At 48.0% G+C, this 25,704-nt stretch overlaps 1 protein-coding gene across 1 annotated transcript in view; it reads left to right on the top strand.

Annotated features, from left to right (window-relative positions):
- VANGL1 (VANGL planar cell polarity protein 1) overlaps window positions 1–25,279 on the top strand; it is a 45,879-nt gene extending 20,600 nt beyond the window's left edge. Inside the window, exons 5-8 of the mRNA XM_082279277.1 lie at window positions 12,530–12,663; window positions 15,977–16,109; window positions 18,073–18,307; window positions 19,523–25,279. Of these exons, the coding sequence (XP_082135403.1) occupies window positions 12,530–12,663; window positions 15,977–16,109; window positions 18,073–18,307; window positions 19,523–19,783 (763 nt within the window). The 3' untranslated portion in view covers window positions 19,784–25,279. The remainder of the gene's footprint in view (window positions 1–12,529; window positions 12,664–15,976; window positions 16,110–18,072; window positions 18,308–19,522) is intronic.
- Window positions 25,280–25,704: the final 425 nt, after the last annotated feature.

Below are 25,704 nucleotides of genomic sequence, written 5' to 3'. Positions count from 1 at the left end.
GTGCTTTTCTGAAAGGAGCATGTTTTCCTAGCCTCTTACCTTTCTGCATACGCTTTCCAGATTTTACATATGGCTTTTCACATGGAGCTGCTCCTTGTTTTGATAAAGAGGAGAGAGCTTGGGGAACTGAAGTGCCCACATCTTTCTACCCTTCTCTCCTCCTTTCCTCGATCTTGATCCCTGATCACCCCCAGCACCCCTCATGTACACACCACTTCTCCTCTCCTCCTCACCAGGAGGAGCACGAGCTGAAGGTACCAGACCTCAGGCCATGTACCAGTCTTATTTGTGCTCCTGCAGATGCACCAGGCAGCAAGGGCAAGTGGTGCAGGCTGATTGTTATACCCTGGAGCCGTCTTGCATTTTTGGAATACTTAATACTTTAAAAGTTTACAAGCCTACTTGTAGGTGAAGTGCCTGCTGTCAATTATTAACCCACCTGGCCAGTACAGTATTACTTGCTCCCTGGTGAGGAACTGCTCGGCTTCATCTTTCTGAAAGAGGTGGTGTGGAGGAAATGCCATTGGGTTCATCTGCAGGGATTTCCTTTCTTGTTGGCTTGTCTTTCAAAACCAATACTGCCCAGAAGTACAAGAACGGTATGCACTCCAGCCTACCCTGTACTTAGGGGGTTTGTCATGGAATTTTTGTTGCCCTGCTGTCCCTGCCCTCCAAAGTGCCTGTGTGTACCACCCATGGAGACAGATGGCCTCCCTAAGCTGCCAAACAAATTTTGTGGCCATGAAGGTGCTTTTTTCTTTGAACGCTGCAAAAAAAGAAATCCACCCTCTCAACCTTTGACATCTGTTTCTTGTGGTGAGTGATGAAATACAAATATTCTGCAAAGAAGTGAGCTGTGTGCCCTTTGGGGGAAAAGAAGAGGCTCGCTTTTTGTTAAGAGGACAAGGAATTGTGAATTTACAGTTCTCATATAGCACAACAAATAATGTCCAAGAAATATGGCAGCTAATTCCTGACTCTGCCCTGAAGAAATAAGTAAAAATTAATAGGGAGTTGTGTGGCAGTAATAGAATTTTAAAAAATTATTTATTAATGGCTATAAAACTGAGGGCAATATTTTCACTTATAACTCGATTCCCCCTCCAGTACCTGCTTAAATGAACTTCAGTGCTTAAATTCCTTTTGTGCAGTTTAGGTCAAGTGGGGATATCAGCTGACAGTGTGGGGAGAGCTATCCCTGGCTGACAGGAAAACAGATTCCTGGCACAGCAGTAAGGACTTTGGCTGTGGTTTGGGAGCTTCAGGCTGCTGACTCTGGCTTGCACTCCTCTAGTCCTGGTAGAAGGTTATCTGCATCCTTGCTGGGACTGGGTTTTTCCTTTGAGCTCATAACTGCAGGTCATGTCCCTGTGGTCCCATAGGGTTGCTGAGTGCTGGTTATAAAATCAGGTGGCTCTTGCTTGTGCAGAGCTTGCTGGGTTGGAGCTTTGTGAGCAATGCCCTGTGGTGCAGGGATGCTGTGCAGGGAGGACGGGGCTGTAGTTTGAGAGCTGATACCCCTGTGTGCAAAGGTCTGTTAGTGGCTAACATGGATGCTGCCTCTTCAGGCCTGTCTGCATAGGCTTGCAGGAGAATAACATTCCCAGGTGTTTTGAGAGGAATCCTAGAACAAGTTAAAACTGCTCTATTGGTTTTAAAGACAACCTCGTTCAAAGTCTTGCCACATTAATCCCATCTCCTCCTGGGGGGGGTCAAGTAGGAGGTGGTCCTCTTTCCTGAGAGAGCATCCTACCAGGCAGCAGTGGGATCGAGAGCTGAATGCTGATGTTTTATGGCTGCAGCATCTAAATGTAAAGTCCTATTACAGCACTGGAGTTTTGCTGCCAGTAGAGGCTTTGAACACTTTGTTTCTGTTGTTTCCTTGGAATTAAAGCTGTATTTCTTAGCTTTGACTTTAAAAAACACCCTAAATCAGCAACTAACCCTTTCTCCCACCCTCAAAAAAACTACTAACAAAAAGCCCCACCCTTAGTTACTTCATAATGATTAATGTAGCTTGAAGAATTCCGTGGCTAAAGACTGGCCTTACTTGAAGCATGAACAGGCTTTAAATTATCTTGTGAAAATGCAGAGTCGTGTAAACTTCTTGCCATACCTGCCAGTTCCTGCATCTACTTTTTTTTCATTTGAGGCTCAGGCTAATCAGAGGCATAGCATGGGTGTATGTTGGGAGGAGGAAATGCATCGCTGTCATGGATTATGCTGCTCCCGGGAGCTGGAAATGCTAATCCAGGGTCCCACATGTTGCCGGTTTCTGCAGGGTTCCTAGCTGCTTGAGCAGGACACAAGCTTGAGTTGGAGGCTGAGGGTTGCCCTGTAGCTCAGGGCTTGGAGGTGTCTGCTATTTCATCCCTTGTTTCTGCACTAAATGCCTATCTCACCCTTGCATGCAGGGTAAGCTTGTGATCTTGCTCCTAACTGCTGTGTTCAGAAGGTAAAGCACACCTTTTGCTTGTGTGTTGTTCTGCACCCCTGACTTGTTTGAAACTCCCTAAATCCTAAATACAACCTCAAGTGTGTAGAAACCTTTGAAAGAGGTTACGCCTCCCTCAGAAATACTCGGTACACCCCTCAATTACATAAATGTTTGATCATAGTTCCACATCACTTCTTCAGATAATGCTGCTGCAAAAAAAATCCTGTCAGCAGCCTGATCCTTCCTCACCCCTCCCAAAGAAATGTTGTCTAGTTGCACAGTGATGCAGTGGCAGAATTGTGGAACTGGTAATTTATATCTCTATTACCTATGCAGCTTTGCAGTTTGTGTGTGTATTTTTCTACCTGGATTATTTTGCTCAGTTTACTCATTCCCCAGTCTGTCCTTACATCCAGGATTGCCACATTCCAGGTGCAGAATCTGTCACTTTCCCTTGTTGAACTTCACATGGTTGGTAATTGCGCAGCCCTGTAATTTGTCTAGGTTTCTCTGCAGGGCCTCCCTGCCCTCAAGGCATCAGCAGCTCCTCCCAGTTTTGTATCATCTCTGAACTTGCTTAGTGTCCCTTCCAGCCCTGTGTCCAAGTCATTTATGAGATATTGAAGAGCACAGGGCTAAGGATGGAACCCTGTGGAACCCCACTAGTGACAGGTCTCCAGTCTGATGTCACCTCATTCACTGTAACCCTTTGCACCTGACCCAGTTGCTCATCCATCCCATGATGTGTTTATCCAGTTGTGTGCTGGACACCTTGTCCAATAGGATCCTGTGAGAGACAGTATCAAAAGCTTTACTGAAATCCAAAAAGATTGTACCAGCTGGCTTCCCTTGATCAGTTAGGTGGGTTATCTTGTCGTAAAAGGAAATGAGGTTTGATAAGCAGGGGTTTCCTCTCATGAAGCTGTGCTGGCTGTGAGTGATGACTGTATTGTCTTTCAGATGTTTTTCAATACCTCCCAGAATAATCTTCTCCATCAATTTATCAGGCACTGAAGTGACACTGACAGGCCTGTAGTTTCTGGGATCCTCCTTCTTGCCCTTCTTGAAAATCAGGACAACAGCTGCTCAAAAATCGTCAAGAGAGGCTTTGTGATGACATCAGCTAGCTCTTTAGGGACTATTGCGTGAATCCCATCAAGCCCCGTAGATTCCTGCAGTCTGCAGGAGCCCTCCTTGGTGGGGCAGGGCTCTGTCTGCAAAAGTCTGCTCCTCTGCTGAGCCTGGGGATGGGAGAGCCTCCAGTTGTTGCTTCTTCTTCCCAGTCCAGCTGACCTACGAGGGACCAGCCTTGGCCCAAGCATAAGGCATTGGTCTTGAGTACCTCAGATCATGTCCTTGAAGATTCAGAGCTGGACATGGTGCACAAATGGATGGCAGCTTACTGCTGTGGTCTTGGTTTAGAGTCGTATCTCCAGCTGTGAGACTGGACTTTGTAAATTATTATCTTGAGCCATGCAGGTCTCCTTCCACAGGAGGCTCGTTGGCCTCAATAATTGGCTCAGCTGTGCAAATGGTAACTGTAAGATCTACTTCAGCAGTCCCTGACTCTCTCAAATTGGTCACGGGTCTGTGTAGAATTGGGTGTGGACAAATGGATCCTCTTGGACTGCTGGCAGCTGGATGCAACACCCACAGTGCCTGGGGAAGCCAACTTGTCCCTGCTTTGTTGACACCTGTGTCTTTCTGGTGTGCCTGTGGTCTACCATGCCGTGCAGGTTTGTGGGGAAAGCTCAGCAGCAGCTTCTTCCCATCACCTTTTCACTTAGGTTGTCCCCTTTGTGTTCTTCTCTCACTGCTTTCCTTCCCAAACTGCCCATTTGCTCCATAGATGAAGAAAACCTTTCACAGCTTTGGCTTTACTTCAGTGTGAGCAGAGGGTAGCTGGTTGTTTGTGGGGCTTTTTCTCATGAATAAGGAAGATAGTATTCTCATTAGCTCCCTTGAGGATAGCCCACGACTTGGCAAAACCGTAACATGGAGGCAAATGCTTGGTGTGCTAATAGTGCACTTGGAAAACCCCTTTCTGAGCTCTAGCTGCTGGATCCAGTAGCTGCTGCTCTCCATGTCCTGTTAAACTACTAGTGGCTCCTGAGGGTGCTGGGTTGAGCTTGAGGTGTGGATGTCTGGCCAGGTGTTGTTTTGGTTCACTACAGGTGTCTGGGACATGGCAGGTACATGGCAGGGCACGGACAGGTCCTTTGCCTCTCATGTTTCTTGTCTGTGTTGCAGCAGACCCTGGAGTAAGAGATGCTGGTAGCAAATATTCTCTTTGATGAGAAGGGAGCACCTTTGCCTGCTTGAATGTGTTGTATGGGATTAAAGGGAAGTGGGTGTCTAGTTTGAGAGCTGTTGGGGCATCTGCATAGGATGATTGATGTCTGAGGAACTGGCTGAAATGCAGCCCAAGCTGTGCCTGAAAGCTGCTGTTGTGCCTTGGCTAATCTGTGAGCTATACCATTTGGATTTAGTGGTTTTGCTAGGTATCTGAGTGGTGAGGAAGTGCTTGACAACACCTCCCTACACACGCTGTTCCCCTCGGAGAGGTGGTCTTGGTGTTAGAGGATGCGGGCAGTTTGCTTTGGAGCCTGCTCTCCTGGCAGCTGGCTTCCTCAGCCTTCTGAGGGAGAAGTTTGTGGCACCACATGTTCAAGCTTTCACAAACTGCTCTTTCAGATGCAGCTCCTGAAGCTGCTCTTGTTGTACACTCACCCATCCCCATGGATGGGCTGAGGCAACTGGGGCCATGTGGCTTTACTGCATGTTAAACTCCCTTTTGCTACTCTGTGAGGGGCTGGAAGGCAGCCTTCCAGTTACCTAGGCTGACCTGCTGCAATAAAGCTTCCTAGACTTGTATACAGGGAACCTGGCAAGAAGCTTAGTCTCAGCAAGGGATTAAATCTTCCTTCTTTCTTAGAGTCCTCTGCCTTCCATAGGAAGCTCTTCTGGTGCTCCAGAACCTCCATTGTTTCTAAAACTCATGTTAGACTTCTACAGCTTACTCAATTTTCTGTCTGTTGAATATGATGTTGGAGGTAACAAGTGTCCTTATGATCTTTGTCTCCCTCGGCACAACATACTGTGAAACAAAATGTTCACTGTGTTACTGAGAAAGAGAAGTGTGGTGCTGTCACAGCATCTGACTTCAACACAGTGATTGTCCTTTCCTGGCAAATCATATTATTGGACCTTTCAGACCACCCTTTAAATGAGAGGATTGTGCTCTCCTTCTCTTCCTCCTCACTATATATACCAGTAATGTCTTGCAGTTTTTTACTAGTCTGTTATGCTAGCTGCCACCTTCAGCTGTTGGAAGTGGAAGGAAGGGCAGTGCAGCTGTTGGGAAAGCATTCATCAAATTTTGAGGTTCTACCAGTAAAGGTGACTGGGGAAAACATTCAGGCTGTGTGCTGGTACCCTGTAGACCAGTTAACTTCCTGAGGTGTCAGGCTTGGAAGTTTCTCAGGAGAACTGCAGTAGGAGCATGCCATTGGGTTTACTGCGGTTTTATAGCTGCTGGCTAAAACTTAGTGCTCTGTACTTCTGTAGCAGCATCTTTTTAGTGCTGGCCTGGGAGTACTTTTATAGGATTCCTCAGGAAGGCTTAAGTAAGTAGCTTGTTTAGGTTGTGTGATGTAAAGGAGTTGATTCCCTCACAGCCCCTAAGTTTGGTCATACCCTCCTGTAAAGTCCTGGTTTTTAAAAATATTCACAGCTTCTCTTCAAAATGAAAACATTCAAATGTAACAGCAATGTTAGTAGTGGACTTGCAGGGGTCTTTTTCACCTGTACTCAATAGTTTTTGACTAGGTTTTGACTAGGCTGCTTCTGAGGTTTGAGGAGAACAAACTGAAAAACCCAACCTGAAAATGAATTCCACTCCCCTCTCTCTCATTCAGAGAATTTCTGTGTTGAAATCCCTTCTACATCAGCAGTGAACTATTGTATTGCTCAGCTGGTGTGTTGATTCTGATTTTTGTCTCGCAGAAGATGAGACTTGTAAAGGAGTGTCTGTTGGGGAGCCGTGTTTCTTGGACTGCACAGGGCAGAGAAGGGGAGATCTGCAGTTAAAAGCTGGGCTAGTGCTCTCCTTAAATTTACAACAGTTGTGTTGTTCAGATGTGCAGTGTTGGGTATAGATGGGGACACGCTTTAAATTCCATCATTTTCATGTTGTTAAAAAAGGCTGTGAGGGGAGAGAAAGACAGAGACTGGTCACTGCAAAACGGGGGCAGACCTTGTGTGTGTTTGGGTTCCGTATTAATTGCACCATTAACGGAGGGATGTTGGCTGCCTTGGGGGCAGCAGCTGTGCTGCCATCACAGTGGTACCCTGCTACTACAATGAGGTTTTCTTCCCTTCCCTGATAAAGGTTTGACCTTGCAAATTCTTTTCCCTGCCTCACCGAATGCCAGGAGTTGGGTATCTAAAACAAACTCGCTGTGTCCCGGTTGCCCGGTGCCTGTTCCAGGGAGGGCGAGGATTGTGCTTGCCTGCCTTAGCCAAGTGGAGATCTCAGTTGTGGTTGTCTGACAAGAAAATGTGGTTTTCCTTTTCCTAGGGGCTGCGGTCCTGTTCTCTTGACTGTACCAAACTGAAATGCTCTTGTAGTTATGATGATCAAAAGGCATTTTTCTGCTCTGCTTGTTTGGCCACAGCTGCTGAAGAAGTTCCTTGTCTTGGTATCTCTGCTGAGATCTGACTCGGGCTCTGTTTATTGGCAAGGGCCAAACTGTACCCAAGGCATCTGTGCTTCTGCCAGCACTGCAAAGTGCCTCTGCACAACCTTTGTCCTCTTGGGAGCCTTGCTCCAAGGTGTTGCTTGGGAAGGACAGTGAATACTGAATCCCTTGGGTTCTGCCAGCTCCTGGCCCCTGGCAGTGCTCCTCAGGGTCATCTCTCTGGGCAGCCTGTGCTGGCCTCACCTGTAGCTGTGACAGGCAGAGCAGGGAGGCAAGTCTGCGTGGAGGATGGTGGAAATCCCTTCTGTAATCATTTTCATCAGGGATGTTGGTGTGGGAAGCATTTGCACTTCAGCTGTCTATTTCCAGTTTTATAAGTTGTGGTGACTTTGCTCTGGGAAAACAGTCCAACATGGTGAAGAATCAGGAGCTTGAGCCCTAGGTCTGTGCCTTGGCAAAAGAGTATGAGAAAGGGGGGGGAAAATGGAGTTTTCTGGGAGAAAGATGTGATTGTAGGGCAAGGGAAGGCAGAGAAGGCCTCTGAACCTGTTGGATGTGAGCTGACAGTACTGCTAGAGTAAGAAGTGCTCTGGATGAGCCGCTCAGTGCCCCAGGAGACCTCAGTATTTCTTGCAGTAGGCAAGCTTGATGCAATTGTAGGCTGGAGACATCTGGTAAAGCAAAGCTGGCTCTCCTTGGAAGGTTGCTTTGTGGAATCTTTTCTTAGCTTTTCTTTGAAGTGCCAAACTTCCCAATTGGCTGTGGCAAGTGTTTTATGTGCCCAGAGACATTGTCTTGTTTTGATACTGTGTCTGTTTTGAAGAATGTTAAAAAAAATGTTGTTTGGAGGAGAGGAGTCTGTGCTGGGAACCATTTGATTAAATAACCCCAGGCTTCCTCGGCCCTCAGTTAACACAGCAGTCATCAAACCTCTGCCTATCCCTGTGTATTTTAGGTGTGTGTGGCTCACTCTAAACCCTGATGCTGCAAGATCTGCATCTATAGCAAGATTGCCCTGGCAGCAAACAGCTCAGCCCTTTCTGGATGTGTACATAGATCTGTTGCAAAAGTATGGGGCACTCCTCTGTCCTCGATAATTCTCAGTGTCTACTGATGTTTGGTATAGTACCATGACAGGCCACATTTCTAGCTTAGCAGGAAAGCACAAAACTGCTAAAACCGTGTGAGTGACAGGTGCATAGAGGTGTGGCTTCAATTTTTAATCTTTTTTTCTGTCCTTATTTTTAATTTTCACCAACCCGTTTCGCACCACTTCATAAAACTCAAAACCCTTTTCCTAGAAACCACTGGTGTCCAAAGCCAGTATTTTGATGATATAAACAGGTTTCTTCCCTTGTGCTTTTCTTCAGTTTAGTACTGGCTTGTTTTCCTAGAAATCCACTAAGAAAAGCCAATTTCAGTATTTGTGTCACAGAAGGCAAATACAAAGTCAAAATGGCCTCTGAGGTGCAGTGTATTGCAAGACTGCAATATTCAAATCTTTTGTAGCAGCAAGCACTCAGGCAAAACTGGTCCTGACTTACCTTTTTGAGAGAAAAAAATAGTTGCTACCTTTGTGTCATAGAGTCCCCCTCCTCCACTTCCTTGGATGCCCTGTAAAAGTTAATTCATTACTGTTAGTAAAGGGCTCTGCATTTCTCTGCTGCCAAATGCCACTGTACTTCTGCTGGGTCTGTTTGTTTGCTTTCCCTCTTGGCAGCATGCTGTGACATGGCCTTCTTCAGGGAAGTAAAAATAATAATCAGAAAAAAGCAGCCCTCCAACTACACAAAATCCAAAGCAACAAAGCATGGAGCCTCACTGACACTGCCTGCAAGGAAATCTGTGTTTCCAGTAGGCCCCTGGATTGTGCAAGAGGTTTTCCTCTCATGCCATAAGTTTTGAATCTGAACTGTTGCATGGAAATGCTTTTTGTGTCCTGCTTTTCGTACTCTGCCCATGGCGGGGGTGGAGGGGGGTGGGGTTAGAACTAGATGATCTTTAAGGTCCAAGCCTTTCTATGACGATTTCCATGTTTCCCTGATGTGCTTTTTCTGCATAGCTCTGGTAGTTTGCTACAATGCCTGAAATATACCGGGCTGCCAGACCCTCTTGATGGCACACGAGAACGATCCTCACTCGGAGTCTTTCCTACAGGCGACTGAGTATCGAAACTTTCTGTTCGTTTTCTTCCTGCCCCTCCCCATTCTTTCAACGTGCTGAACAAAAGGAGAGCCTCAGCCCAGCTTGCGAAGTGCGGGGTGAATGAATGCAGTGACCGACGTGGTGCTGAACTCCTCCCGAGACAGTGCTGCAGGGAAGCTGCCTCTCCAGACGTGGCCTGCAGGAAGGCTGCCAGTTTCCATTCCCGCTGGAGCTGCCGTGTGGGTGGAGAGGCGGCTTCCCGCAGCCGCTTCACCTTGCTCGCAGGGCAGCAGAGGGTCTGCCTGCGGTGGGAAGCCCAAAAAGCCTGGATTTCTGTTGGGAGACAGCAGAGTTCCTTGGTGTTTTGCTGTGCTCCTGCTGACTGCTGCGGGCTGCTCTGGATGCTCCCATGCCTGCGGTTGCCCTCCTCCTGGAGCGAGGTGTTGCGCAGGAGCGTAGGGTGCTCTTCTGCCGTGCTTGGGGCGCCGTGCCTGGTCGGGGCCGGGCTTCTCGGTGCTTCACAGCTCCGTGTGGGGCAGGGCTGGCCGTGCTGTGCTGGGCAGGGTGAGGCTTCCCCTTGATGTGGGTGAAGAGGTTGAGCAACACAGCGCAGGAGGCTCTGATTCAGCCTTTTCCTCTCTCTCGCGAATTACTGTGACCCTTCTAATTTACTTGTCTGCAGCTTCTCTCTGATTTTTTTTTTTTCCTGGAACAGAGTTTGAAGGGTTGTACTTGGAGCTGTCTTCCTAACCTGCCACGCTTAGGGTGGACTACATGGGAGACAGAAATGGGCTGGTAGCAATTCAGGAAACTGATGTTTATTACCTTTCTCTTCCCAGAGAGCAGACACTATGTGGCTGGGGTATCTCATGTGCAGGATTGAGCCTGTACTGGATTTGCATCAGGAACTAATACCTGGGCTTTAAATTTTCAGGGCAATGATAGTTGCATGCTGCAATGTAAAAGCTTTGTTGTGTTTAGATTTTGTGTGCACGTGCCAATGAATTGGTGGGGAAGGTTATTTAATGAGGGGATGGAAGGGGTGTTAGGTGGGGAAAGCTGGCATCCTGATGATAATGCTGTCAATGGGGTCCAGGGAAAATGTGTATGTATAAAAATCAATTATACTCTGCTGCAATGCATTGTGTTTTGTCCTAATAGAGCTAATTGGTCAGTGGAGCTCCCAAACATTTCCCGCTGCTGGGATGGAAGTTCCAGTGCTGTTTGAAACGAGTACAGTGTATTAACAGAGAATAACTGTTCGTTTTTATCTTCCTGTTTTGAGTTGGTCCTAGTTTTCCAAATATTGTGTTTTGTGATGAAACTCTATGGAGTTTTATCTTCCTGGGAAGCAGACATGGAAAAACTTGATCATGTTTGAATGCAGTCAGAAGGGGGAATATGTGCTGCTGCCACATGATTACTTCTATGAAATTTTATTTATAGGCTGCAGCAAATTCACAATAGAAATCAGAAGCGTGGCAGGGAGAAATAAAACTGCTTTCACCTGTTCTGTCAGCATCTATGTGTGTCTGGCAGTGGGTCAGTCTGCACTCCTTCATCAAAGGAAAATTGTTTCCTTTGTTAACTGGTGGCTCTTTACCACAAATCAGTAGCTGAGTGCGTAAGTTTTACCAAACCTAAGGTGAGGAAATACGAAGGAGTGGCGCCTGATAGGTAAAGCTTCTTTAAGACACTCCAGCTGGATCCAAAAGACCCCACCAGACAATCCTAAAGATGGAATTTGCTTCTAAAGCTAAATTCATAATCTTAAAGGTACGCAGCTAATGAAATAAATGGCGATGTACCGTAATACTGGCTGATGAAGCTACACAGTGAGCAAGTCGGGGTTTGTTCTTCCTTCTCAGAATCTCTTGAATGGGCTGGCATCTGTGCTTAATTCACTGATCAGTGGGAGCATGGCAGCTGTAGAATGAGGGTGATTGTGTGTGTGTGTTTAAATTACTTGGGTGTGATGCAGAAGTTTAATATTAGCGCAAAGCACAGGAAAATTTAAATTGCTCCTCCGGGAACACACGTGGAATCTGTGGTAGTGCAGAGAACTGAATTTAGGGCTTAATTTGTTAATGTCTTATTTTCCCACGTTACCGTCCTCGTAATGTTTTCTTCCTATGTTGTACCATGTGTGAGAATACTTTGTTGCTTTCCTTAGGAGGGGCCTCCTTGGTAAGTGTGACCTTTGCAATTAACTGGCAACAAATGTGTTGGCAGTTACATTTTCATTTTGAACCCACAAAAATTATTTTACGTGTGGGTCCTTGGCAAGCTCCAGTTGGGTGATTGGGTGATCTTGGTGATTTGCTGAGAGTGCTGCTGCCAGTCCGATGCCACGCTGAGGCACAGAGCCAGAGCAGCATGGAGAGAGCTGTGTCCTGTTCCTGCATTTTTAAACACCAGAGCTCGGGCTTGTTTTGAAATGCTGTCCTATTTGTTGGTAACAGTGCCTACAGACATCTCTCCGTCTCCGTTGTCGAAATGATTGCAGAGGAAGATACCTCTGGGATGAGCCTTTCCTGCGGCTGGCGCGTGTGTTTGTTGTGCTCCCATGTGTCATCGTTTGGTGTAAAGGCATCCCTTCAAAGGGATGGAGGGAGTGTCACTGCTCCTCATTCTGTCCCTAGCCGGGGATTTAACAAGGAATACTGAGGTAATCCCGTCTCTGGCAGCCGTATTCCTCAGGCAGCGATCTTATCTTCCTGTGAAAACTGAAGAGATCACACTCCTGTCAGTGCTGGGATGGAGGAGGAGGTCTGAGGAGCTGCGAGGTGCGGCTGGAAATGACTCGGAGGGAAAAGCATCCATCCTGGGCTGGTCCCTCTGTCCAGGCTGGCCAGCTACAGCAAAACCCATGTGGTGTTCTGGTCTTCAGCCTGAGCAAGCTCTCTGCAGCAGAGTGATTGTACTGAGGTGGGCTGAGCTCTTGTTCTGTAATTTCCCGTGCTGCAGGCAGCATAGTGCTTTCACTTTGTGCTGCCCTTGTTTGGGGATTTCCTGTCATCCTCCTATAGAGCTGAGGGCAGAGATACTTATCTTGCATCTCAAATGAAATTTCAGGTCCTAGAGAGAGTAATTAATATTCCGTGTATTGCACAGTCCTGTAGGCGTGACAACTCTGTTCCAAATAATATCACTATTCTTCCTTTTTTTTTTTAAAATATTTTATGAAGACAAGAGAGCTTGTTTCAGTCTGAGGGGGTTTGTCTTGTTTTGTTTTTTCTTTCCCCAGCATCCAACGAGCTGCACTGGTGGTTCTGGAAAATTACTACCGAGATTTCACAGTCTACAACCCAGCCTTGTTAACAGCCTCCAAAACCCGAGCAGCCAAGCACATGGCTGGCCTGAAAGTCTACAATGTTGATGGTAGGTGAGGTGAAATGTAGTCTCTGAGACTGGGTGGGTTTGGGAAGGACTGGGTTGGCTTTATGCTTTGTTATGCACACATTCTCACCTTTTTGTTTTGCCAATCCTTGTCTCTTGCTGGAAATCTTCCTAGCAGCCCTGAGTTTGCCAGTTCCAGATGACTTTACAGATGTGTTTAGCCCACAAGAAGGCTTTTGTCTTTGCCAGCTGAAAGAGCCACGTTTTGGGTCAGGCTTAATTGTCATGTGGCTTGACACTTTTCAGCACCACTGCTTGTTTTTAAGCAGCCTCTGCTTTTGTCACCCTTGGGTCATCTCCTCCGTTGTGATACTACAATAAACACAACTTTTAACCTAATGAGTTCCCCAGTCGTTTGTGCTGCTTTCACATACAGCCTTCAGGAAAGTGAAGGAGCCGCGGTGTAAGCAGCAGTTGCTGATGAAAGTGTTGCTCATCAGCCTGCAGCCTCAGCACCTAAATGAGCTATGCCTGGCTCACCCATGGCCATGGAAACTCAGACACAGATAACGATCCTCATTGAGCTTTGCGGTTCTACAAACCGTTTTCAGGCTTTGGGGCTTTAAAAAAGCTCCTTTAAAAAAGGAGGATGGGTGGATGGATGGATATGTGAATGCTCAAAACAGTGAAAACTGGGCTTAATCATTTGACACTCTTAAACCCTATCAGTGAAAGCCACGTTTGATAAGCAAGATGTGCCCAGCAGCCTTTATAGAGGTGCACGTTCCTTTGGAAGAATTGAAGTTGAGTAGCAAAGCTTTTATGGTGAAGGATGGCTGAAGTTGTGTGACAAAATGTGGTAAAGGCACGCGCTGCCCATGGATTTGTTAGTACTGAAAGGCTTTGAGGCTGGAAAGAAGAGACTGAAGGGACTTAACTGGGCAAGTTGGCTCTGTGTGCATGGCGTGGAGACTGAAATATCAAGGATATCTGTCATATGGAAAAACATGAGACATGATTGTTTTGCTTTCAACAAAGTTTCAGTGCTTTATGGGCGTTTTGTTTTCGTTTTCCTTTTTGGTTTGTTTATTTGTTTGGATTTGTTTCATTTTTGGTGAGTTTCAAAGATGTTATCCTAAAGGCTTCTCTAACCTCATGCAGCACTCCTGAGTCCATAAAATTAATTGGAGGTTTAGATCCTTACAGTGAGATATTCTGATCCTGATAGAGGAAGGGAGAAATGAGGGAAGGGGAAGGACAGGTTGCCCGTCATGTGTCCATTGCTGCCTGGAGTGATGCTCTTGGTTGAGTTGTGTTGGAGAGGGGAAGCAAACCGACATGTAAACAGAAATGCTCTTTGTTCCTCTAGAGGTGAAATCATTCATTCCAGCTGCTCACTCTCAGTGAGGCCTGGTGTATGGAAGGTGAGGGCTTCCTGATCCCACAGGTGTCTGCACACTGTTCAAACCCCACAGCCTGCCAGGCTGGCTGCAGGGTGTGCCATTCTGATTACTGGCTTGTCTTCTCCTGCACTGCAGTATCCCTTCAGGAGCTGGTGTGCTCTCTTTTCCTGCAGCACCTCCTGGGACAGTGGGACTCCCAAGCTCAGAGGAAAGATTGTCAGTCTGGTAGTGTGAGTGCTCAGAAGCTGCTAGATCATGAGGCTTCATTAGAAGAGAAGGAACCAGGAGCAAGCTGTAGGTGTGGCTGGCAGGCTTTTCCAAGTGTCAAGCTTGTGAGCCTGCCAGGGCCTGGAACTCCTGCTTTCCCTTCTGGGGCAGGACCGGTTGCCTGGGCTGTTCTGTGTGCTATGGCTGCCTTTGTGGACATGGAAATCTCAGGCTTAGAGGCATGGCCTTAAGAAGATTCCATCCATCTTACAAAGCAGAGTGTAGCTCTGGCTGCAGCTTACCCTGGCAGCCTGACAGTCTCTTATACCCTTCTTGTAAAAAGACAGTAATGCTATTAAGGCAGCCTAATTTGTTGACAGCTTTTGTATTTGATACTGCAACAGCCAGGAAAGAAAAACATATAGCTGTAATCTCTCTTTTGCAGAGTGGGGAGGTTCACCTTCAAAACCAGGACTTTCATTGCCAGGCATAGTCAACAAGGCAAATTAAAGATGTAACCCAAATTTGGGAGCTACTGTCTCCCTTGAGTCATAGCCTCCATTTCAAGGCTGTCAAACAACATCTGAAATGTTTAGACTCTTAAGAAGCTATTTGTGTGAGTGCTTGTTCTTCCCACTGCTGAGTTTCAGGCTTCTGTCTTGGAATTTGGTTTGGGCTTTTTAGGAAAAAAATTGAAGAGTTGCCCTTGCTTGAGCAGAACAGTTTTGAGCGTGTCTGTGCAATTGATTGGCCTTAACCACTGCCAGCTGAGAGTGTGGGCTTTCAGAGCAGTTGGCACAAAAGCTGCTCTTGGTGGTTTGGAGGCAGTCCTAGACTGCCAGTTCTCTCTGGGTAGACCCACCTCTGCCCTCTATCTGGATACGAGGGGTTGTAAACTCTTCTGGGGCAGCCTTTTTCCTCTCCCTAACTGAAAAGCCAGAGCTGAGGGCTTCATGAGAGAGTTGCAGAACCTAGTGCTGTATTTTAAGGTCACTAGTTAAGGTCTTGTAGTAGACAGCTCTGTCGACTGACTGGGTGTTACAGAGCAGATTGCAGCTTCCCTGTTCCTGTGGCTGTGTAGGATCTGTTAACAGCAGCAGAAGCTCTGATGGCAGGTGCTGCTTAGGGTGCCATGAGAAGCTACTACACATAAAGACCCCAGCCTACCCAATTGAGGGACTGCTGCTCTGACAGCACCTGCCCTTGTGGAAAACCCTGTGCTGTGTCTGAAGGTGACCCTGCTGCCCCTGCATCCTGTTTTCCTTTCCTGCAGATAACTGTCTGGAGTTTGGCTTTCATTTATTCATCTCCATGTCTCATTTTGTTCTTGTGTTTGTCTCTCTCCTCTTTCCAACTTCTCACTTCTTGTGCTGTCACACTGTCTTGATGCTGAAATGTGGTATGTTCCAGCTGCCCTTGCCTTCAAACTGAAAGCATATATAATGGGGGGTAAGTTGCATCCTTGGCATGTTCACCTCACTCTGCCTTTGTGTACGTTGCGTGAGACCCTCCATCCCAACTAACTGCCCTTGTCCACGTGCCAGAATGCCCTCTCTAAGCCTGTGCTGCCTTGCAGGGTTTCTACCGGAGCTCCTGAGGACCGGGGAAGGGTTTATAGCATTGGCTGGGAAGGCTGGAGCCCCAGAGCACGTGTGACAGATGCCCTGGGGTGCCGGACTGTCCCAGCCCCGGCTCTGTGGCACTGACACCGCCTTTGTCTCCTTTGTGCTGTCCTTGCCCCGCAGGCCCAGGTAACAACGCGTCGGGGCAGTCCCGGGCCATGATCGCGGCGGCCGCCCGGCGCAGGGACTCCAGTCACAACGAGCTCTACTACGAGGAGGCCGACCACGAGCGCCGCGTCAAGAAACGCCGGGCGAGGTAAAGCCAGCCTGTCGCACGTGCTGCTGTGAGGCCCGGCCGTGGGGGCTTGCCCAGCCTGGCGGGTGCCCCCGGCCCACCATGAGGAGCTGGCTGCAAATCTGTCACGGGGAAGAAGCTTATGAAACCCAGATGCGTAAGGGAGGGGGACTGGAATTCGGGTAATTCCAGCTTGCGACTGGAATTATCCGAAGAGCGTGCATGGAGCTGAGCTCGTGTATACGAGGCAGATAAGCTAATGCAATGTCATGGATTAGGGAACAGTCCAGTGCTTGACAAGTCTGTAGTTATTTGCTGTAGGAAATCCCATTATTTTTGCCCATGCCCAGGCTTGTCAGCTGAAGGAATCCAGGAACAGGATCAGTGGAGTTCTTGGTGTTGCCCGTTCATGGGTGAGGAGAATATTTGTGTTTGCAGACTAGTCAAAGGGACAGTTTGACTGCCTTTCAATGAATTGAGGAGGAAAGACTTCACCACAAACAGTTACATTTTATTTTGGAACACACATATGTCTTCTGCCAGTCACACTTAGGCTGCGAAGTTGACGCTGTCTTGAGGTGACCCAAGAGAGTGCCTCTGTTTGCTCAGGAGCCTAATTGCAGTCTGTAGTTAGCATACCTAACAGTTTGAGGCAAGTTGCTTATGGGCAGGCACCCCTGAACTGAGCTGTGTTTGGAAGGAATGTGTCATAACTGGAAGGAGCTGGCTCATTTTGAGTTTTCTTTTGGCAGTTTGTTTCACTGGGAAAGTGCTGGCACAACGTCCCCTCCTTGCCTGCTTCAGTCTGACCTCTGCTCTATAGCCTCTGTCTTTTAGGCTCTCTTCCAGCCTTGGAGCAATAGGAACTTAAAACTCTCTCTTCTGTGAAGTGTAGCATCCTAACTTGGCCACATCTCCTGTGCTTGCTGAGTTTGGTTAGAACAACTGCTTAGTCAGAGGGAAACCATCAGTCACCAGATAAGGCCAGGTGTTTCAGGCCAGGAGTTTAGAAACTGATTTCCACCCCCCGCCTCTCCCATGTCAAATTAAACAAAATGGGCAAGGGTCAGGACTTCTCATGCTGTTCCTCATGTACAGTATGAATGCAGTGTGCTATACCTCTGCTTGTGGTGAGGCAGCTGCCCCTGGCTTTAAGATGCACCGGATATTGAGATCATTGTGGACAGTCGTTGGTGACTTGAGAGGAAATTAAGTATGAAACAAGTCCTGTCTGAAGAGGCCGAAGAGTTCTGTTGGGTGGCTCTTTCATTATTGTTTTTTCCTCCCTTGCAAGTTAGCCCAGTACTAAGTAACGAGCATTGTAAGACATCTGTTCCCCTTTCATGGTGTGGTCTTGGTGTTTGCTCACCTGTGCCAGCACTGGAATGGTTTGCAGAAGATGCCTCTAGCTGCAGTGTTAGGAGTGAAGCTGGAGGGGTGTCTTCGCCTTTACTGTTCAGTGGAGGGGTGCAGGGCGGTCATTGGGCAGCTCTGCACCCAGCTGGTGGAAATGGGAGCAGCCTGCAGCTTGTGAGCACAGAGTGTCTTGGAGCAGGCTGTGTCCTGGAGTGCAGTCAGCCTTCCCCTGAGTGCTTGCCTGTCCTGTGCTTCGTGCTGCAGTCCTGTGTGCTGGGGCCCTGTACTCAGACACGCGTTCAACGCAAGGGCAGCTGTGTCTTGTTTGAGTCATGTAGCTGATGTTTATGCTGTGCTGGCAGAACCAAGTGCAGTGCTCAGGGCTTTACAAGCTTAATCCTGGTTTATGGCCCTCAGTTGCTGGATGGCTTGGGCAAGGAAGGAAAAGCTACTGTCTGCCCCTCAGACTTCCAGTAGAGAAGATTTTACGTAAATTGGGGGCAGGCAGTGACTCAATGGCTGATGGGGAAAGGAGGTTTTGTAAATCCTGACTCCCAGGCTCTGCCTTAACCACAGACCCATCCTACTTCTTGCTATGACTCTTACTGTCCTGATTTTCCTTCTGCAGGCTTGTGGTTGCGGTAGAAGAGGCTTTCACTCACATCAAACGCCTGCAGGCAGAGGAACAGCAGAAAGCTCCAGGAGAGATGATGGACCCCCGAGAAGCAGCCCAGGCAATCTTCCCCTCCATGGCAAGAGCTCTGCAGAAGTACCTTCGCACCACCCGCCAGCAGCAGTACCACAGCATGGAGAGCATCTTGCAACACTTGTCCTTCTGCATCACCAACAACATGACACCAAAGGTAAAGCTTTCTCTAACACTGCTGCAGGAGGGAGGGAGAAGGGGATGGCACATCAGTGTGTGCAAGCAGAACAGAAAGTTGTCACGGGAGGTGAGTGAAGGCTTTCATAGTTGCTCCCGGTGAATTGACCAGTGCGGTGTAGGTTGCAGCGGGTCTCAAAGGGAAGGAGTATTTCCTCTGCAGCATCTTCTGTCTCTGTATCTGAAAGTGCCTGTGAGGTATTCTTTCTTGTATCCAGTTCAGCAAAGGGAATACTAAATAAATGTTTGAAAGGGTGGCTTTGAGTCACAGGAGTTTTTCCAGCTGGCTTGTGGTAGCAGTATGATGCAGGTGGCAACCTGCAAAGGATCAGTTTTCTGCCCCCTCTGCTATGCTGCATTTTGGACAGCTAATTATTGCCTAAATCTGTGTCTCTCTGACAGTGTTTTTAATTCATGAGCTGCTTGATCAAACATAGTTTGCTGCCTCAAGCGCAGACTGTGACTGTTGACTTGCAGACACAGGGAGGGACTGAATGATAAGGGAAACAGGTCACACAATTCCCCTCCCACTCTCTACCTTCCCCTCTAAGAATACCCCACAGTGCTAGGGAAGGGTTATTCTTGGACGTTCACCCAGGACTTAACTGCAGTAAGAGCAGAAATGCTGTCAAGAGATGGGGCTTAGCAGCCTCTCGCTGTGAGACGCCTGGGACCTTGCCCAGGTATGCAAGGGGAGTTCTGCTGCCATTAAGGTGCAGAGGGACTTTAAAACACGGCAAGGTCAAATGGCATTTTGCATTCTGTTTTCAGTTTTGCACCCTCAGGCTGAAAACATGGAAACATCTGTTTACCAGCTTAGCTTGGCCTGAAGGAGAGAGCCAGCTATCCTATCTGGCTGGCTGGGACTGTAGTTTTGGGATGGATTATGGGTCTGGAAGTGGAGAAATGACCTCTGCTCTACTGAACTGCTGCCAGATGGCTGTGCTGATGGCAGAAGTCAGGGCTATAACTTTGCAAACTTGCTGGGATGGACTGAAAGAGGATCTCCTGATGTTTGTGTCTACTCCTGGGTCTGAAAAGCTGGGAGGGGCTGGGGAGAAGATGTCTTCTGAAGTGTGAAAGCTGAAACAATTTGCAGCATGGCAAGCCCATGCTTGCGGAGCTGTTTTTGGGGATGGGGAGAGAGCAGGGCAAGTTGTGGGGCTGATGCTAACGTGTGTCCCACTCTTGGCAGGCATTCCTGGAGCGTTACCTCAACCCAGGCCCAACCCTCCAGTACGACAGGGATCGCTGGTTCTCCAAGCAGTGGACGCTGGTCAGCGAGGAAGCGGTCACAAGCGGGTTACAAGATGGCGTCGTGTTTGTCCTCAAGTGCTTGGACTTCAGCCTTGTTGTTAATGTGAAAAAAATCCCCTTCATCAAACTCTCAGAAGAGTTCATAGACCCTAAATCTCATAAATTTGTCCTCCGCTTACAGTCTGAGACTTCAGTCTAAGGGATTTTGAGGGTGGGTTGTTGGGAGATTTTTATTTTTTTTTTTTTTTCAATATCGTGCTTTTGGGTTTAATTTCCCCAATGCTGACTGAAACTGGCAGATGATGGACCAGTAATATTTGACCATCTGCACTTTATTTGGAAAGGGGAGGGGGGGAAGTTGGGTTATCTTATCTAGAAAGAAGTATCTTAAGAGGCAACAGGGTGACTTGGCTCAGTTAGCTCAGCCTTGGAGACAGAACAGATTTTTTTCTTTCCCCCTCTTTCCAGGCATCCTGTAAATCTCATGCTCTTTCTCTGCATGGCTGCAGTGTCAGAGCTGTTGTTGGAGCACTGCCTTACACCGCGCACACCTGTGCCCTTGTGTCTCTGCTTTTGCCACCTGTGGCTGCTCCTGAGGGCTCATTGCTCACCTCTCCCTCACAGAAACCTCCTGGCACTGGGTGCTGCAGTCCCTGCTCACTCAGGGAGGAGGGGATATCAAAGGGTGGGAGTGTGAGGGGACTTCCATTCTTTATTCTTCTCCTCCTCTCCATGTGCCTCTTCTGTCAGTGCCGGACTTGTATGGGCATAATGGGATGGTTTCACTCTCTGTTGCTTGTCTTGAGCTGGATCAGCCCATTTGCAGCTCTTCAATTTTTATTTTTTGTTTCTTAATCAGTGCTTGTTAGTGAAGTTGTTCTTCATGTCACAGCTCCCTGTTATGTCTCACCTGCTTCCCTCTGTTCTGCTTGTCTGCGTCTTTCTCAAGCACTCCCGAGGCTTCCTGTTACTGTCCCCTTCTGTCTGGGTTTCTGAATGTGTTTCTCCAGGCACTGGCACTTCCTTTTGCACCTGCAAGGGCTGTGTATTTGCACTGGGACGGAGTCAGTAAGTAGCTGGCTCCTCCTCAGATAAATCACAGACCCTCCCTATGTCTGACAGCTTCTTTGAGGGGAAGGAGGTGCGGGCAGGAATGTGCCCCTCCCTCTCTAGCCAGCTTCAGGTGTGTCTGGAGAAAAGATGGGCAAAAACACTTCCCTCCTTCAGCAGAGGAGCCAGGGAAAGGCTGACCTCTGCCCCATTCAGTTGCTTTGGAGAACTGTTGTGCTCTGGAAGCACTGCAGTGAGTCCTTCCCCACCGTACGCCTTCTGCTGTAGCTAAGAAATACCAAACAATGCCTGAATGTTGAAAATCTGCCTGCCTTTCTTGGCCTTGTTGTGCTGTGGGAGTTTCTGCTCAGTGCTGGGATCTGCTTCAGAGAGATGCAGTTATGTTTGTGAGGCTGCCTTTGCCCACTGGTGCAGCTTCCACGTGTGAATTTAGTCACCTGAGTTTGGAAGGTTTGTTTTTAACGGTGAGCCTAAGTCAGTGTCTGAAGTCTGATTGCCAGCACAGAGCATGGAGTGACTGGAGCCAGCTGCAAGGCTCGCATCGATCCGTGTGAATGTAAATGATCAATTCATTCTGCTCAGTCTTTTGCCATGCAAATATCCCTTATCGGGCAGGATCTGGCCTGCCCTCCATATGGATGTCTGAACCAAGAAGGCCCTGGTTCCAGCAGAGTGTAAGTCAGTGCCTTTCATTGCCAGCCTGCACAGTCTTCTGAGGAGGGCTGCGACAGCCCCTCCTGTCCCTTTTGCCCTTCCCCAGACCTTCCCATGGCAGGCATGGGCTGGCTGGTGCCCACCACAAGCTGGTGGGAGGGAGCAGCCACCTTAAACAGGGATGCTGGGGACAGGGCAGCAGGGTCCATCCTCTTCCAACTTCAGCAGCAGTGGAGATGCCTATCTGACAGCACCTGCGCATACTCCTCTTGGTATCAAGGGAGCACCCTGGTGAGTGAGGGTCCAAAGTGATGAAATGCCATCCAAGTGACACCTGCAGTTTCCTTCACCTTTCTTACAAGCACATGGTAGTCTCCTGGATCCTTTTTAGTCCATGTAATGTGCCAGACGTGGTTGTAAAGAAACTGGATGGCACAGCACGTGACAGGATTATGCTCTTTGCCCTTAAAGGATGGGAAGTGGGTAGTGTTTTCCCTTCTCTAAACTCAGTGTTTGGGTTTTGGTTTTTTTTTTTTTTTTGCAGATCAGGCTTTCTGGTAGTCTGTATGGGGACTCCTTTATTGACTGTGGCCTTTGCAGTGATTTGCTTTGAAAAAATATGTTGGTTTATTCCTTTATAAGAAAAAAAAAAAAAAAGTAAGGAGAACATACAGTATTTTACACTTGGCTCTCCTGAAGATGCCTGCACCTGGCTTTTATGATGTGCATAACCAGCAGGGTGGGAGAGACTGGGAGTAGCTTGGGAGACTGTGGAGTACTTAATACCTGTGTGGAGGCTACTGCCTGTGGCTGAATTGGCTCATATCTGTGAAGCCAGAACAAGAACCACCTTGCCGGGGGCTTGGGTGTGCTGTTTATGTGAGAGCACCTTGTCACAGGCACATCTGCAAAACTTCTTTACTTTCCCAGGATTTCCTTCCCCTTTCCTTTTCCCTGCCCCATGAGGAGGGGTTGTCTGACAGTATCTGCTCAGGAAACTCATGTCTTAATTTTGTTAAATCCTTTAACACATGGAGAACCAGACGGAAACAGCGTGTGCTCAGTCTGGGTCTGCTTCTTCATCTCTGTGCTGTGGTTCAACACTGCCTTTTCTGCCTGCTGCCAAAAAGGACACTCTCAACAGGGGCCAACTCCTGCATTTAATGCTCTTCCCTATGTCAGCAGTGTGAATGCTTTGCCTGATGAAATCTGAAGGAGAGGACTCTGAAATGGTCTCTTTAGAGATGCAACCTGCTTAGAGGCAAGGGCAGACTGAAAGGGGAATCATGATTCCTGAATATTCCCTGTTCTGGTATTTTTAGTGACATTTTTCAGGGTCTCTCTTGCTTCCCTTCGCCATGCAAAGTCAGGGGACCACTGTCATACCTACCTCACTGGGGTGTTGTGAGGCTAAACTCAACTTGCTTTCAAGTGCTTTGAGATCCACAGTTGGATCTGTAGCATCTGTAGGAATTCAAACTATAAAAAATACTGAGCGGTGAGTGCGGACTGGTTTGTTTAACTCTGTTTATAGCCAGCTAATGAGTAAGAATGGAGTCATAGGGAACAAAGCTCTGATCCAATTCCTGCAACCCTTACTTCTGCCGAGCTTGCCAAGAGCTGAGCATAAATACAACTTGTAGGGTTTGCCAACCAAGTGCAGGCTGTTCCTCCGAATGCCTCTCCTATCCTGCACTGTCTCCTTGCACATATTTTCTTTCCTCTCTCCCACTCTGGATGTTTGTACCTGGTTGGGAATTGTGGGGGTTTTATTAGAATTCAAGTGGTCTTTTAAGACAACCCTATTTGTGATTAAGTGGTCAGTGTCCCCCTTGGAGATGATCCTTGCACTGGACGTCCTTCACTGGACCGTTTGATAGGATGCTGTGCTGCCCAGCTGGGGAGTGGTGGTGGCCCACTCCTCTCTAGGTTGGCACGTTTCCTGTAACTCAAGTTTGCTGCTCAGATACTATAAAGACTCTGGTTTTTTGCTCTCAGATTTGTTGCAGCCTAAATCCAAAGCCATGCTGAGGTCTTCTTGCAAATCCAGATGCAGCTGAGACTTTCAAGTGTTCTAGAGCAGATGGAAATGACTGTGGGTTTCCATGAAGTCTGGCTTTCTCTTTCACGGCTATAAAGTGAAAGATTTGGATTTCTTGCGGCTTCCAGGAGTGTAGGGGCAGATACTACTCTAAACACTTTGCCAGTCCTGTAACTGGGCATGGGCAGATGTTGTTGTCACATCTGTTAGCCTCTCATTGCCATGTGGCTTCAGCTGTGGGTGCAGACTCTGTGAAGCTGCCCTGGGTCTCAGTGTCCTTTCCCACACCTGGAAGCCAAGCAGGCAGCCGTCTTGGAAGTGTTAAGCATTGTAGCACTCCGCTCCATAGCATATCTGCAGGGCTGGGAGGTGCTGAGGCTGCAGTTGAAAGCTTGGAGGCAGCGCACAGTAAGGCTCGAGTTTGGAGGAGATCTGAACAAATCCCAGCCCTTACGAAACCTCCAAACCTTTTCCTTTGGGATGGGGCTCTCTGGGCAATGCCCAGGGAATCTGCTGTTGCTGAGTATGCCAAAAGCTGTAGGGAAGGAGTTTCTGGAGCTGGTCCTGCCCCACATAAGAGCTGTGAAGCATCTCATTTGAGATGTGCTCACTTCCAACACTTGCCGCTGAAGAAACTGGAAAGATCCATAACTTGGCTAAACGTGGAAACCTATTCAAGCCAATTTCATCTTGCTCACCAAAACATGTAATTCTGCCCTTTTCAAAGGTAAAACAAAAGTCTTGCAGTCTTCTGCAGCAATGCAGTAGTCTGGTCCCAAGCTGGCTCCTCACTTGGTCTCAGTGCTGCCCAGCTGTGTGAGAGCTGCTCCCGAGGTGTGTGTGCAGGTGTTTTCTCATTCAGCTTGTGTGTGTCTGTGTGCTTTTCCCCCTCTAGATGTGCACATTATACATGCTTAAAGCCTCAAGCCAGACTTGGTGGTTCAGTGTTTCAGCTGTTGTTAAGAAGGAAGTGCTCTTGGAATTTCTTGGTTTTAGAAAACAAACAAAAAACGATGAAGTAAAACCCCCAAATTTCTGTTCTAAAAGAGATGGCTTTGAGCCATGACGTCTCCTACAGGAGTGTGCGTCCTCCTGCGTTCAGGCTGCTGCCTCCCATCGATGATGACCAAAAGTTGCCGTTGCCGACAACTGTGGGCGGTGCGGGTCGCTTTGGGATAGCGATGAGCTGGGCCCCCGCCGTGCCAGCGGTTCAGCTGGCATTACCCACCCATCTGCATCCCTCCAAGAGACTGCATTTTTTATCCCTGTGGCACACGGAACCCTGTGGGCAGCAGGCAGCCGGCCCTGCCCTGGGTGTGCTCTGCCCGGGGAGGAGGGGATCCTTCCCCCCCTCTGGCTGCTTCCCGGGCACCTCTCACCAGCGCTGACGATGCTTGGGGGTATCTCCTGTGTGCACCGTGGGGAGATGCTGTGGCCACTACCTGAGCAGGCATAACTGTGAAGGAATCTTACACTCTTCTGTGCCTGTTTCTTTGATTCAGCATTATTGTGTCTTGGGGACGGGGCTGGGAGTAAAATGCCCTTCCCCCACCCTCCTTTATCACTGTGTAATACTTTTTCTACACACTCTGTGTATAGTAAGAAGGGTTTTGCCAAGGTTTTCTAATTAATAGACACTAACCAGCATTTCTTTCTTTTTTTCTCTTCTTTGCACATGTGACTTTAACTGCAGTGGTACATGGTCTTTCTGTTCTTTTCTAATCGTGAACTTAAGTAAGCAAATTCCTGGTGTCTGTGACATTAATGCACTGTGGGTTTAGCCTTGTAAATTGTTCTGTTCCAAGCTGGGTTCTCTTAAGTTATAGCTGGATGGGGTTTTGTTGTTTTTTAAACTGAAACATAAAACCGTTTTACACTTTGCATATTTTGTACAGTAAAATTCTGGAAATAAACTGAAACCAGATTTGATTGTCCCAGTCCTTTCTCTTATCTTTTCAGACATAAAAAGCTCTTTTGGTCTTCAAGCATTCCTGAGCTGTGGGCAGGAGGGGCCCTGCAAACATGTAGTTTATCTTTTTTGAGGTTGTCTTTTTGTCACCCTCATTCTGTGCCGTTCTGGTCTGCCCTGCCACACCACAGTAAAATGCAAACTCATTTATCACTCCTGAAGGAAGACTGGTAGGTGACTGCTTTGAACACCTGAAATCTCAAATGATGGGGAGCAAATGCAGCTGGGGAAGGGAGAAGGAGGTGGGGGGCCACATAACTGGAGTGGGAACAGGTTTTTCTGCCTCCTGTGTTCTCATAGTTTGCACACAAATTGTGAAGTGCAGGATTCACTGCCGAGTTCCTTATTTGGCTCTGGTGGGGAGGAGGAGTGGTGAGCGGCAGAA

Source organism: Coloeus monedula, assembly GCF_965178545.1.
Source record: "Coloeus monedula genome assembly, chromosome: 3".
NCBI classification, from domain to species: domain Eukaryota; kingdom Metazoa; phylum Chordata; class Aves; order Passeriformes; family Corvidae; genus Coloeus; species Coloeus monedula.
This window is presented reverse-complemented; position numbering and strand designations above follow the sequence as displayed.